This window comes from Thamnophis elegans, chromosome 1, assembly GCF_009769535.1.
Source record: "Thamnophis elegans isolate rThaEle1 chromosome 1, rThaEle1.pri, whole genome shotgun sequence".
Taxonomy (NCBI): domain Eukaryota; kingdom Metazoa; phylum Chordata; class Lepidosauria; order Squamata; family Colubridae; genus Thamnophis; species Thamnophis elegans.
This window is the reverse complement of record NC_045541.1, coordinates 174,236,792-174,248,945: the sequence shown is the minus strand read 5'-3', so window position 1 is coordinate 174,248,945 and position 12,154 is coordinate 174,236,792. Positions and strand designations below refer to the sequence as shown.

Genomic DNA, 12,154 nt, shown 5'->3' with positions numbered 1-12,154 from the left:
ATGCGCATCACGACCTTTCCCAACTGTGGGCGGAAGAGATTGCTTCAAAGCTGGGAGAGAGAGAGAGAGAGAGAGAGAGAGAGAGAGACTCGAGAACGTCGTCATTCTCGTGCGACCGGAACTGGTGGCTCTCGCGATATCAAGAGCTGGGTCGCGCGAGAATTCGGCCTTTTCTCGAAGAAGACTGCGGCTAAGATGGTGCGTATTATTTGGTGAGGGTTCTGCTCGGTCTTTGAAATCTGCATCCATCCGACGGGAAAGAGAGGAAGGGCGGCCTTTGGGTCGCTTTAGTCGTGGAAAAAGGGATGGGAGAAGAGGATGAGAAGGGTCTGGACGGGAAGGAGGAGAAAATGGAAGAGAGATTAGCCAAAACCGGAGGAATGGCTGGCGAGCATTATGTGTGGGCCCAGAATTAGCATATCCTGCCATAACGACCCTTTGGGAGAAGGGCTGTCATAAAAGCCCCAGAGCAGCATATCTGGAGAGATCCGGAAAAGGCTGGGGAAAAAAGGCCAGTGCCTCTGAGCATGATCAGTTTCGCAAAGCCAGAAAAAGAAGGTTGCAATGAAGGAATGAATAAATTGCTCACAATGCACGTGGTTTGAATTGGATTGCTTGAGCCTTTTAATAGCATTTTAGTACTTGAATTCGCATCTTGCTGGCGGCCCGTAGAGACGTTGGCTGGTAGAGTGGGGTGGCAGTTATAGCAAGGGGGTTTCCTGCCTGGCCTTCTGAATTTCTTCCCTTTTGGTTATCCATCCCACGTTGGGGCCCTCTGCGTATTCCCCTGCATTATGTGGATTTCCTTCCCGATTGGAAATAATGAATTTCGAAACGCGCAAGCAATTGTGGAAAGGGGAGATAAGGAGGAAGAAATTGCATTCGTGGTTTTTTTGGGGTGGGTGGGAAAAGTGGGGGGGGGAGTGTAGCCAGAATGTGGCTCCATTGGAGTGATGGGAGAGCCTGTCCCGCATGATTTGGTGAGCTGAAAGATAATGGTTAGCAATGTCATTTCAGACAAATAGTTGTCCAGTCTCTTCTTAAAAACCTCCAATGTTGTAGCCTCCCAGAAGTTGTGGGTGCTGGAACACTGGAAGTTTTTAAAGAAGAGATTGGACAGCCGTTTGCCTGTAATGGTGTAGGGTTCCCTGCCTAAACAAAGGGGTAGACTTGAAGACCTCCAAGGTCCCTTCCAACTCTCATTAGTCTATCTCTTCATGGCTCAAGATCTCCATGCCTGTAGGATGATCTCATCCCAATTTGCACATGTGTGGGAGCACACACATAACGTGGGGGGGGGGGCATTTCATGCTCTCTCTCAAGGACAACCAACTTCTGGAACCTTCTTAATTGCACCTTCTACATCCCCTGCAGAATACCAGAATTGGAAGGGACCTTGGAGGTCTTCTAGTCCAATGGTCACCAACCAGTGATCCGCGGATCACTGGTGGTCTGTGAGAAAAATTTGGTGGTCCACAGAAAAATTACGTATTTGCATTTTTTATATTGGACTAAATACTATTTATCTTTTTTTAAAAAAAAAATATTAGTGGTCCACAGGATTTAAAATTATGAATTTTGTGTTCCCTAAGGTCTGAAAGGTTGGGAACCCCTTCTGTAGTCCAACCCCCTGCTCAGGCAGGAAATCCTATACCATTTCAGACAAATGGCTGTCCATTCCCTTCTTAAAAATCTAAGAGTGATGGAGCAGCTATAGCTTCTATTTAATCACCTTCCATTGATTAATTGTTCTCACTGACAGGAAATTTCTTCTTAGTTGTAGGTTAGATCTCTCTTGGATAATCTTCCACCCATTACTTATTGTCCTGCCCTCAAGTGCTTTGAAACCTCTCTTCTCTATGACAGCCCTTCAAATATTGAAAGACTATTATCATGTCACCCCTAGTCCTTCCCTTCATTAGACTAAACATACCCAGTTCCTGCAACTGTTCATCGTACATTTTAGCCTCCAGACCCCAGCCATTTTATTGTTGTTCTTTGCACTCTTTCTAGTATATTACAATGTTCTTTATTTCTGAAAGTATTCTTTATTTGTGAAATTGTATGCTGTTTTAACTCTAGAGTGGCTTACAAACTACATTAAATAGTTTGCTCCTAGATATCAGGATGGCCTTCCCTGCCTGGCTTGTAGGAAGTCTGTTAAAAGAACTCTTCCTTCAGCCCCCAGAGGCCACAATGTTGTTATGACTGCTCCCTCTGCTGAGGAATAGTATTTTAATTTTGGATCCACTTAGTGTAGGTATCTTTGTCTCTCCCCTTTCCCCCCTTTCTGGTTTATTCTGTATTATTTATGCGGCATTGTTTTTTTTTAAAAAATCTGAATTTACAATATAAGAAGTATGTGCCATTGAGATCTTTTCAGCTTTGATTGGAGATATTAATAAGCTGTAACTAAATAAGATAATCCTTGTTAGGCATGAATGGTTTGAAAAAAAGTCTTCTTTTTATGTTTTGTGATGTTACAGCCTGCAGTCATAACAATAAAACTTAACTGAATTAAAATTGAATGTGAAAAGTACATGATGGCTTTGCCATTGCTAATCTGAGCACAGGATTTGGGGCCAGGCATAATAACAAGAAAATAATCTGGAAGTTGATTATATGGATAGGCAAGAAAGTGGGTCTTTATTGAGGAATAGCAGAGGATGACAGAGGTGAGGAATATAGAGTTATCAATACAGTTAAGAACCAGAACTTAAGTTCCAGCTAAGGTAATGTTCCGTTTCTCCTTTGTCCCTCAGCCAACCCGTCATTCTGTCCATTTCTGCACATTCATAGATCTTTTTAATTACAGTTAAGAACCAGAACTTGCGTTGCTAAGCAATAGACATCAAGTCAGTTATGCCTGATTTTTTATTGCCATAGTTTAGTAGATCATGGAAGTCTATAAACAAATCCAGATTCCCCATTGTTTTTTGTTTGTTGAAAGCCCCCTGGGAACTGGATGATCATGTTAACATAGAACACTGCAATCATTATAAATATATGCTGGTTGCTAAGTGTCCACATTTTGTTCATGTGACCAGAGATGCTATGGCAGTTGAATGTGGGAGGACCAGTCATAAATAACATTTTTAAGCACTGTCATAACAAATAGTTAAACAAATGTAAATCAGCTATCTGTAGAAATTGGTAGTGGGGTGTGTAGCTCACAGTATAAGAGAATAACAGTTGGAAGGGACTTTGATGCTCTTCTAGTCAACCTTATACCATTTCAGACACAAAGGTTGTCCAATCTCTTCTTTAAACCCTCCAGTGATGGAGCATTCATAACTTCTACAAGCAAGTCATTCCACTGATTAATTGTTCTCTCTGTCAGGAAATTTCTCCTTAGTTCTAGGTTGATTCCCTCCTGGATTAGTTTCCACCCATTGCTTTTTGTTCTACCCTCAGGGACTTTGGAGAATATCACACACACACACACACACACTTCTTTGTGGCAGCCCCTGAGATACTGGAACACTGCAATTATATCACCCCATGTCCTTATTTTCACTAGATTAGATATACCCAGTTCCTGCTTTAGCCTCCAGTCCCACACAGTGTGATTAGCCATAATTTCTTACTTTGAATAAATTTCTGGCTTGAATAAATTGCACTTGACTGAATTTATTAAATCATAAGGCATCTTTGACCAGATACATAATAGGTTGGTGTTAAAAACAAAGGAGTGAATAGAGGTCCAGTTTACCTTACTGCTTCTCCGTATCTCAGGATGCAATTATGTGTGTTTCTCTTTCTGCAACAGGCGGAAGTGGAACAGAAGAAGAAGCGAACCTTCAGGAAATTCACCTACCGAGGTGTTGACCTGGACCAGCTCCTCGACATGTCTTAGTAAGATCTCTCTTCTCTCATTTAATCGCCTCTGCTCCTTTACTTCAGATTTGGCGGCCAGCATAATGAAGAAGATTTGGTCTGAACCTGTTTAGCGAGGAGCTTGGGACTTTAAAAGATAGACCTGTTCCAGAAGTAGAATTCTGAAGCACAATCTGGATAAAAAAGCATTTCTTGACAATCTTGAATTGAGTGTTGATTGGAGTGGCTTGGTTGGAGAGAATGATGATCATTGCATTATTGATGGTGTTATTATTTTAAGTCTCATGGATAATTTGGGAGGAGTTCTACTTTTCTTGTAAGAGTTGGAGGTGTTGACAGTGATCCAGTCAGGCACAATGTCAAGGTCCCAAGTAATAGATCCATAGCAAGCAAAACTTTAAGGCAGGTGGATTCCTCAAAGGATAGCTTTATTGGAAATAACATATTGGCACACATCTGGTGAAAACCGACTCGGGGGGGGGGGGGGTTCCCATGGTTTTCACCTAATTAAAAATAAAAGTTTTTTCACTTTCCCTAAACAGTCACATGGCCGAATCACAGCTCCATCTGGTTGCCTGGTGACATCACCCCTCCTTCCTCTGACCAGGTGTGAAAATGTCCTTGATTCCCAAGAGAAAGTATTTTGTTTTGGCTACAGAGTCCCAGCTATCTCAATTCCCCCCTCCCTATCCCTCAGCTCCAGTGTGGCAAAACTGAAGCTCCAAGATGGCTTTGGTCAGGTCAGCTTCAACGTTGACCCATAAAGGATCAGGACCATACGTTAAGTTGCCATGTGAAAGATTTATTGCTCAAGCCAGAATCTGGTCGGCTAAAGTTCAAATGTGAATTGGCATAAGATAAGAGTTAAGGGAATTCAAGTCGGTCACTGGACTTAGATTTCTGTTCTGACCCAGGCTTCCTTAGAAAACAAGAAGCAAAAGCTTTACATGACTTTCATTCACAGTCAGCAAAGCTTAGCAAACAGTCTTTCAGATGAATGTTTATCCACAGCCACCTTATCTCATTTGGAGCACTGCTAGATAACTAGTTTCCAAACGCAGGTCAAGGCAAACTTGGCACAGAGTCTCTTAAAGTCACAAACAGAACTTCCAATTCTTGAATTGATCAAATGAACACATTGTTTCCTGCAAAAGCCCCACTTCCCCTTCTTTCCTCTTTTGTTTCCATGGGAGGGGCCAATCACCTCCAAGGTGTGGCTTTACCCCCTAGGTCGACCGTGCTTTCTTAGTTGTTCTTGTCTTCTGGCAGCTCTGCACATGCGCACACTGGGAACAGGCTCCAGCTGTTCCTCTGCCTCACTGCTGTCTAGCTCCCTCTCTGCCTCCGATGCGGACCCTTCATCTGAGTTTTCCTCAGCCCCCAGGACTGGCCCTTGTTCCTCCCCAATCTCCTCACTGTCCGACTCTGCTGCCAGCTCCGCTGGCTGCTGGCGGGTCACAACAAGATTGCTTGTGGCAATGTAAGGGACTGATGACATATTTCACTTCATCCCCAGCTGTGCCTGCTCTACTCCTACAGATCCATCTCCCCCTTCTACGATTTGGCTCTCATTCCAAGATCCACCCAATTTCCAATTGGAAATGATTTTTCGCTACCTCGCAGGGTTCCTTGAACTTAATTCATGTTGGATGGCAGGCATCACTTTTGACCTGACAGGGTCTCTCTCTTCCTCCTTTCCAGTGAGCAGCTGATGCAGTTGTATAGCGCCCGCCAGCGCCGGAGGCTGAATCGTGGCCTCCGCCGTAAACAGCACTCGCTGCTCAAACGTCTCCGCAAGGCCAAGAAGGACGCGCCTCCCATGGAAAAGCCAGAAGTGGTGAAGACCCACTTGCGCGACATGATCATCCTTCCGGAGATGGTGGGCAGCATGGTGGGCGTGTACAATGGAAAGACCTTCAACCAAGTGGAGATAAAGGTGAGGGAATTGGGCTGGGAGTGGAGGAAGAGATTCATTTTAGACCTCCACAAATGAGCCATGTTTCTGCAGGCAAGACAAACTGTTGATAAAAGGGTGCAATTCCTTTACCCCTGTTGGAAGCGGAACATCAGTTGTTGCTGGGATTCAACTGCGGGTATCCAACCTGGCAACTTTTAAGTCTGGCTGGCTGGGGAATTCTGGGAATGGAAGTCCACAGGTCTTAAAAATTGCCAGAATTGTACACACCAATTTAGACCTTGAAACTTTATATGAGCAATGAAAGGGAGAAGCTCCGTTGAAACAAAATTCTGTTTGAAATGATCTGGCAGCTGCACCAAATCCTGGAAAGACAGAATGCCTGATTTCATCAATATATTTTATTCAGCATAGGTTGCTTCAGTCAGCTGACTGTCTTAACAATCCCACCATCTATAAACAAGAACAACAAGTTGATCAGCAAGATTTAGCAAGTTTGCTGTCATTATTACAAGTTTTGAAATGTGTCCACTGGACCATAACAGCAAATTCAGAGTTTGTTCTATTTGAATGACTTAATTCCCCTCCAAATCCATCCCGTGTTGCGAAATCCCTTTAAACAATAAATCTTGTGGACTGTTGTGAGGGAGTTTCTCTCTTTACATACAGGTAGTCCTCAGCTTACTGCCACAATTGAACTCAAAATTTCTGTTGCTAAGCGAGACAGTTGTTAAGTCCGTTGAGCCCCATTTTAACAACCTTTCTGGCCACAGTTAAGTGAATGACTGCACTTGTTTTTAACCCTTGTTGTGAATCTGGCTTCCCCATTGAGTTTGCTTCTCAGAAGGTCGCAAAAAGAGATCACATGACCCCGGGGACATTGCAGCCATCATACATATATGCCAGTTGCCAAGCATCTAAATTTTGATCATGTGACCATGGGAATGCTGCAATGATCATATGTCACTTTTTTCAATACTGTTGTAATTGATTGATTGATTGATTGATTGATTACATTTATATGCCACCCTTTTCCCCGAAGGGGACTCAGGGCGGCTCACAATTCAATCAGGGAAGGAGGTACAGACGGGGATAAAAAAGACGAGACATAACAATACAAAATTTAAAAACACACAACAACCATACCATTCGAGAAGGGGGGCAAAAACTCTTTAGCCCCAGGCCTGTCGGAACAGCCAGGTTTTAAGGGCTTTGCGGAAGGCCTGGAGGGTGGTAAGGGTTCGAATCTCCACGGGGAGTTCGTTCCAGAGGGTCGGAGCAGCCACAGAGAAGGCTCTCCTCCGGGTGGTCGCCAGTCGGCATGTTGAACAGTCACTAAAAGAATGATTGTAAGTTGAGGGTTACCTGTACTTTAACTTTGAAGCTAATGAGTTTTTTGAATTAACAGAAAATGACATTTCTTTTGTATGAGTAATACCTATTTGCTGCTTAATTTATAAATTATAAATTGATGCATAGTCAAGGCTATGGTTTTCCCAGTTACAATGTATGGCTGTGAAAGTTGGATCGTAAGAAACGCTGAGTGCCAAAGAATTGAGGCCTTTGAACTCTGGTGCTGGAGAAGACTCCTGTGAGTCCCTTGGACTGCAAGGCCATCCAACCACTCAGTCTTAGAGGAGATCAACCCTGACTGCTCTTTAGAAGGCCAGATCCTGAAGAGGAAACTCAAATACTTTGGCCACCTAATGAGAAGGAAGGACTCTCTGGAGAAGAGCCTCATGCTGGGAACGATGGAGGGTAAAAGAAGAAAGATAGAGGACAGAATGAGGTAGCTGGATGGAATCATTTAGGCGTGAGCTTAAATGGACTCCAGAGGATGGTAGAGGACAGGAAGGCCTGGAGGAATGTTGTCTATGGGGTAACAATGAGTCAGGGACTACTTCACAACTAACAATAATAACAATTTATAAAACCACTTTGTTAGGTAAGCTCCCCGTTGGGAGAGTGAGTACGTTCAGCGAAGCATTGTGAGAGTTGTGTTGGAGAACACACAAACCAGCATAGACACTGCAGTTTAAGTAGGCTTTTACTTTCGTGGAAATAGAGGTATCAGAGTCCATCAACCAGTCCAAGTCATACACGGATAAGACAGTCAGTCATCAGCGTCTTTCAGTTAAGGGATAATCCAAATAACATAGTCCACAGTATCATATAATCAGCGTGGTACTCAAAGTTTGCCAGCAGTTGCAAAACTTACAATAGCTCACGGCACTTTCTCACAGCCAGCTTCCAAAACACTCGGATCAGATCAGATCAACCCAGCATCTAACAGAGGGCTGACAGTCATTCTGGCTCCCTCTTATGACCAATTGAGGAAAAACGCAACCAATCACATTTTACAGTATGATTTAAAGAAACAGGTACAGCATTGTTACATGATTTATATATTGCCAACCCAACAGTTAGATTATATTCCTAACATTCTCCCCTTTGGATAGGACAATATATAAATTTTACAATCCTAATCCGTATTCCTCGCAACAACGTTCATGCTTTATATTACCTTGGGCTTTGGTAAAGTGATCTGTGATGTTATCTTCAGTCATACAATACTCTAGTGAAACTAATTTACTATTCACACCTTGCCCTACATTCAGATATCTTATATCAGTGTGTTTTGACCTAGTTTTTTACAGCAAAATTGGATGCCATCTGAATTACTGCTTGATTGTCTTCGTAAACTACAATAGGCCCTCGTATGTCAATCCCCATATCCAGTAGAAGCTGTTTATAATAAACTACATCTGTACATAATAATGACAGACATGAGAACTCAGCCTCCATAGTCAGACTTAAATATTTTTGTCTAATAGACCGCCATCTTAATTAATGCCTTTCCCAGGAATATAACAAACCCTGATGTTGATTTCTGTGTAGACACATCTGTAGCAAAACTTGCATCAGCATATGCAGTCAAGCTCAGATCATCTCTAGGTTCTAAATACAATGCATAATGCATCGTTTGCTTAAGATATCTTAATATCCTCTTAGCAGCTTGCCAGTGCCTTTCAGTAGGTTCAGCATTAAACCTGGCTAATTGATTTACACTATATGCTTTGTCGGGCCTTGACCAATTATTCAGATATGATAAATTACCAATCAATGATTGATAAATACCTTTATCAAACACAGGGCTTTTTACATCATCATGGCTTAATTCCTGACCCATTGAAGTTTTAGCTGGTTTACCCAGTTCTAAAGGTTCTGAGTAGCTGGTTAATCTTTTCGGTTTGTGAGATTTTGTATCCTCCCCTAGTTTTAACTATTTGTAAACCAAGATATTGCCTAATCTCACCGAGATGTTTTATACTGAACTTTGTCCTTAACAGTGTTATAATCCTTATAGCTTCTTGCTCAGTTTCAGTTATTAATGTTATGTCATCAGTGAACAATAGCAGCAATGAAATCACACCATCACTTTCTTTCTTAAACAAACATGGATCAGCCATGCCAGCTTTAAAACCCATCTTGGTTAACTATACATTGATTCCATTCATATCCTGATTGCTTCAAGCCATACAGACTCTTTTAACCTCCAGCAATCAGTTTTACTATCAGTTTTAAATCCTGCAGGCTTCTGTAAATATATAGTATGTTGCAACGGTGCATGAAGATATGCTGTCTCTACATCTAAATGATTAACTATATATTCATTCTTAGCTGCCCACACTAATGCTGCATGTAACGTCGTAGCCTTTAAACTAGGCGCAAAGACCTCATCATAATCATTTGCTGACTGAGCAAACCCTTATGCAACTTACCTGGCTTTATGAGTTACAGTCCCATCTACACTATTTTTAAGTTTAAAAATCCATTTACATCCAATGGCATGTTTACCTGGTTTACGTTTTCATACACCTCTAACCCTTGCAATGATTTTAATTCCTTTTCCATTGCATCTTTCCAAGCTTTCTGTTCCTCAGTTGGATATATTATTAATTCTTGGTAATAACAGGAACCTTATTTGCCTGACATGCTATAGACGCCTGATACTTGTCAGGTGGTCTAATTACACGAGTTGAACGTCTAGGTATTTCAGGACTCACCAGTGGACTCTCCTATATAACCTGCTCTTGTTCTTCTGGTTCATCATGTACTTCTACCTTAATTTCTTTCATTACTGGTTTTCCTATCTCATCATTAGGGACTACTTGGGTGTCGATAATTACTTCATCAGTTGGTTCTAATTTATTCCACCCCACGTGTTCTATAAACTTAGCACTAGCGCTACAGTGAACCTTAGTTGTTCCTTTCTCCCAAAATCTAAATGATCTAAGGTTAGCCTCATATCCTACAAAAAATAACTGTCGAGCTCTATGTTGCCCTTTCAATCTCACTTGTGATGGTATATGCACCCATGCTGGGGCTCCGAATGTATGTAGGTAACTCAGATCTGGTTTTCTGCCATGCCACCTAGTGAATGGCAATTCACCGGTTGTTGTATTCACCACATTACTTAAAACATGGTTACTTACACATCCTAGCTTTACCCCACAGTGTTTCCGGCAAACCTGAATCAGCTATCATAGTTCGAGCCATGGCCTGTAATGTTTGCCCCCTTCATTCTACAAATGAGTTACGTTGTGGCCTATAAGGAGCAAAACTTATAATAGCTCACGGCACTTTCTCACATCCAGTTTCCAAAAACACTCAGATCAGATCAGCCCAGCATCTAACAGAGAGCTAACAGTCATTCTGGCTCCCTCTTATGGCCGATTGAGGGAAACAGCAACCAATCACATTTTACAGTATGATTTAAAGAAACAGGTATAGCATTGTTACATGATTTATATATTGCCAACCCAACTGTTAGAATTATATTCCTAACACACTTTTCTCCTACTTTCTTCCTGAAAGACTCACCTTTACATTTATTTTTTTATTATTATTATTATTTCTCTTTCAGCCTGAAATGATTGGCCACTATTTGGGAGAATTTTCCATCACATACAAGCCGGTGAAACATGGTCGACCTGGAATCGGGGCCACCCACTCCTCTCGGTTCATTCCTCTGAAATAAGGAGAGTTTTGGGGAAGGGTATTTTTATGTGTAAATAAAAACATTTCCCAAACAGCTGGCTGGTCTCATCTTTGACTAGGAAGGGCCCCGATTCACTTCAGTCCTGCTTTTGAGTTTGCAGGATTATCAATTCTTGTAGCAGTTAAGAGGAGTAGAACAATAATATAACATGAATTTTTTTTCTCCATTAGGGGCAGAAGGAATATAGTCAAATACAACTTGAATTTTCCTTCTACAAGCAGGAGGCTGCCTACTTGTCTACTTGTTAGCAGCTGCTTGGATTACTGACTTGTGGCAAAGGGGCTTGCATAGCCCAATGAAGCGATGAGTATGCCATGCACCCAAGATGGACAGGTCATAGCAGAGGATTCTGACAAAATGTGATTGATTGATTGATTGATTGATTACATTTGTATGCCGCCCTTTTCCCCGAAGGGGACTCAGGGCAGCTCACAATTCAATCAGGGAAGGGGGTACAGACAAGGGAATAAAAAAGACAAGATGTAACAATACAAAATTTAAAAACACACAACAACCATACCATTCGAGAAGGGGGGCAAAAACTCTTTAGCCCCAGGCCTGTCGGAACAGCCAGGTTTTAAGGGCTTTGTGGAAGGCCTGGAGGGTGGTGAGGGTTCGAATCTCCATGGGGAGCTCGTTCCAGAGGGTTGGAGCAGCCACAGAGAAGGCTCTCCGGGTAGTCACCAGTCGGCATTGGCCGGCGGATGGAATTCGGAGGAGGCCTAATCTGTGGGATCTGATCGGTCTATTGGAGGTAATTGGCAGCAGGCGGTCTCTCAAGTACCCAGGTCCAATACCATGAAGGGCTTTATAAGTGACGACTAGCGCCTTGAAGCATATCCGAAGACCGATAGGCAGCCAGTGCAGCTCGCGGAGGATAGGTGTTACGTGGGTGAACCGAGGTGCACCCATGATCGCTCGCGCGGCTGCATTCTGGACAAGCTGAAGTCTCCGAATGCTCTTCAAGGGCTGCCCCATGTAGAGCACGTTGCAGTAGTGATCCACTGGAGAGAAGGAAACGGCAACCCACTCCAGTATCTTTGCCATGAAAACCCCATGGACAGCATTGCCCGCGGTGTTGCGTTGGGTGGGACACGACTTTGCAACTAGCAACAAGCAGCTTCATAAGAAGGAGGGCTCTGTAGAGATTCTCACTCATCCAGGTCATGGTTGTCCCAAAGGTGCTTTTTCAGGAGGAAACTGGACTTTCTTGGATTTCTTATTTTTTAAGGACCGTCTTTAAAGGCCAAAAAAAAAAAAAGGAATTCAAGTTGCCTGGCCATACTTAACATTTGGGCTTGTGGGCTTCTGCTAGCAAAGCTCAGGCCTATCAAAAGCCC

At 42.7% G+C, this 12,154-nt stretch overlaps 1 protein-coding gene across 1 annotated transcript; it reads left to right on the top strand.

Annotated features, from left to right (window-relative positions):
• RPS15 (ribosomal protein S15) lies at positions 1-10,848 on the top strand. Its single transcript, XM_032214388.1, has 4 exons — positions 1-198; positions 3,770-3,855; positions 5,539-5,773; positions 10,680-10,848. The coding sequence occupies exons 1-4, from the start codon at positions 1-3 to the stop codon at positions 10,791-10,793; spliced, it is 633 nt and encodes a 210-aa protein (XP_032070279.1). The 3' UTR covers positions 10,794-10,848.
• The last annotated feature ends 1,306 nt before the right edge of the window (positions 10,849-12,154 follow it).

Bases quoted from the DNA above. Each gene is read 5' to 3' on its own strand.
- RPS15 (XM_032214388.1), top strand. From the start codon at position 1: ATGCGCATCACGACCTTTCCCAACTGTGGGCGGAAGAGATTGCTTCAA. The intron at 3,856-5,538 runs GTAAGATCTCTC...CCTCCTTTCCAG, and splicing joins CAGCTCCTCGACATGTCTTA to TGAGCAGCTGATGCAGTTGT. The intron at 5,774-10,679 runs GTGAGGGAATTG...TTTCTCTTTCAG, and splicing joins TCAACCAAGTGGAGATAAAG to CCTGAAATGATTGGCCACTA.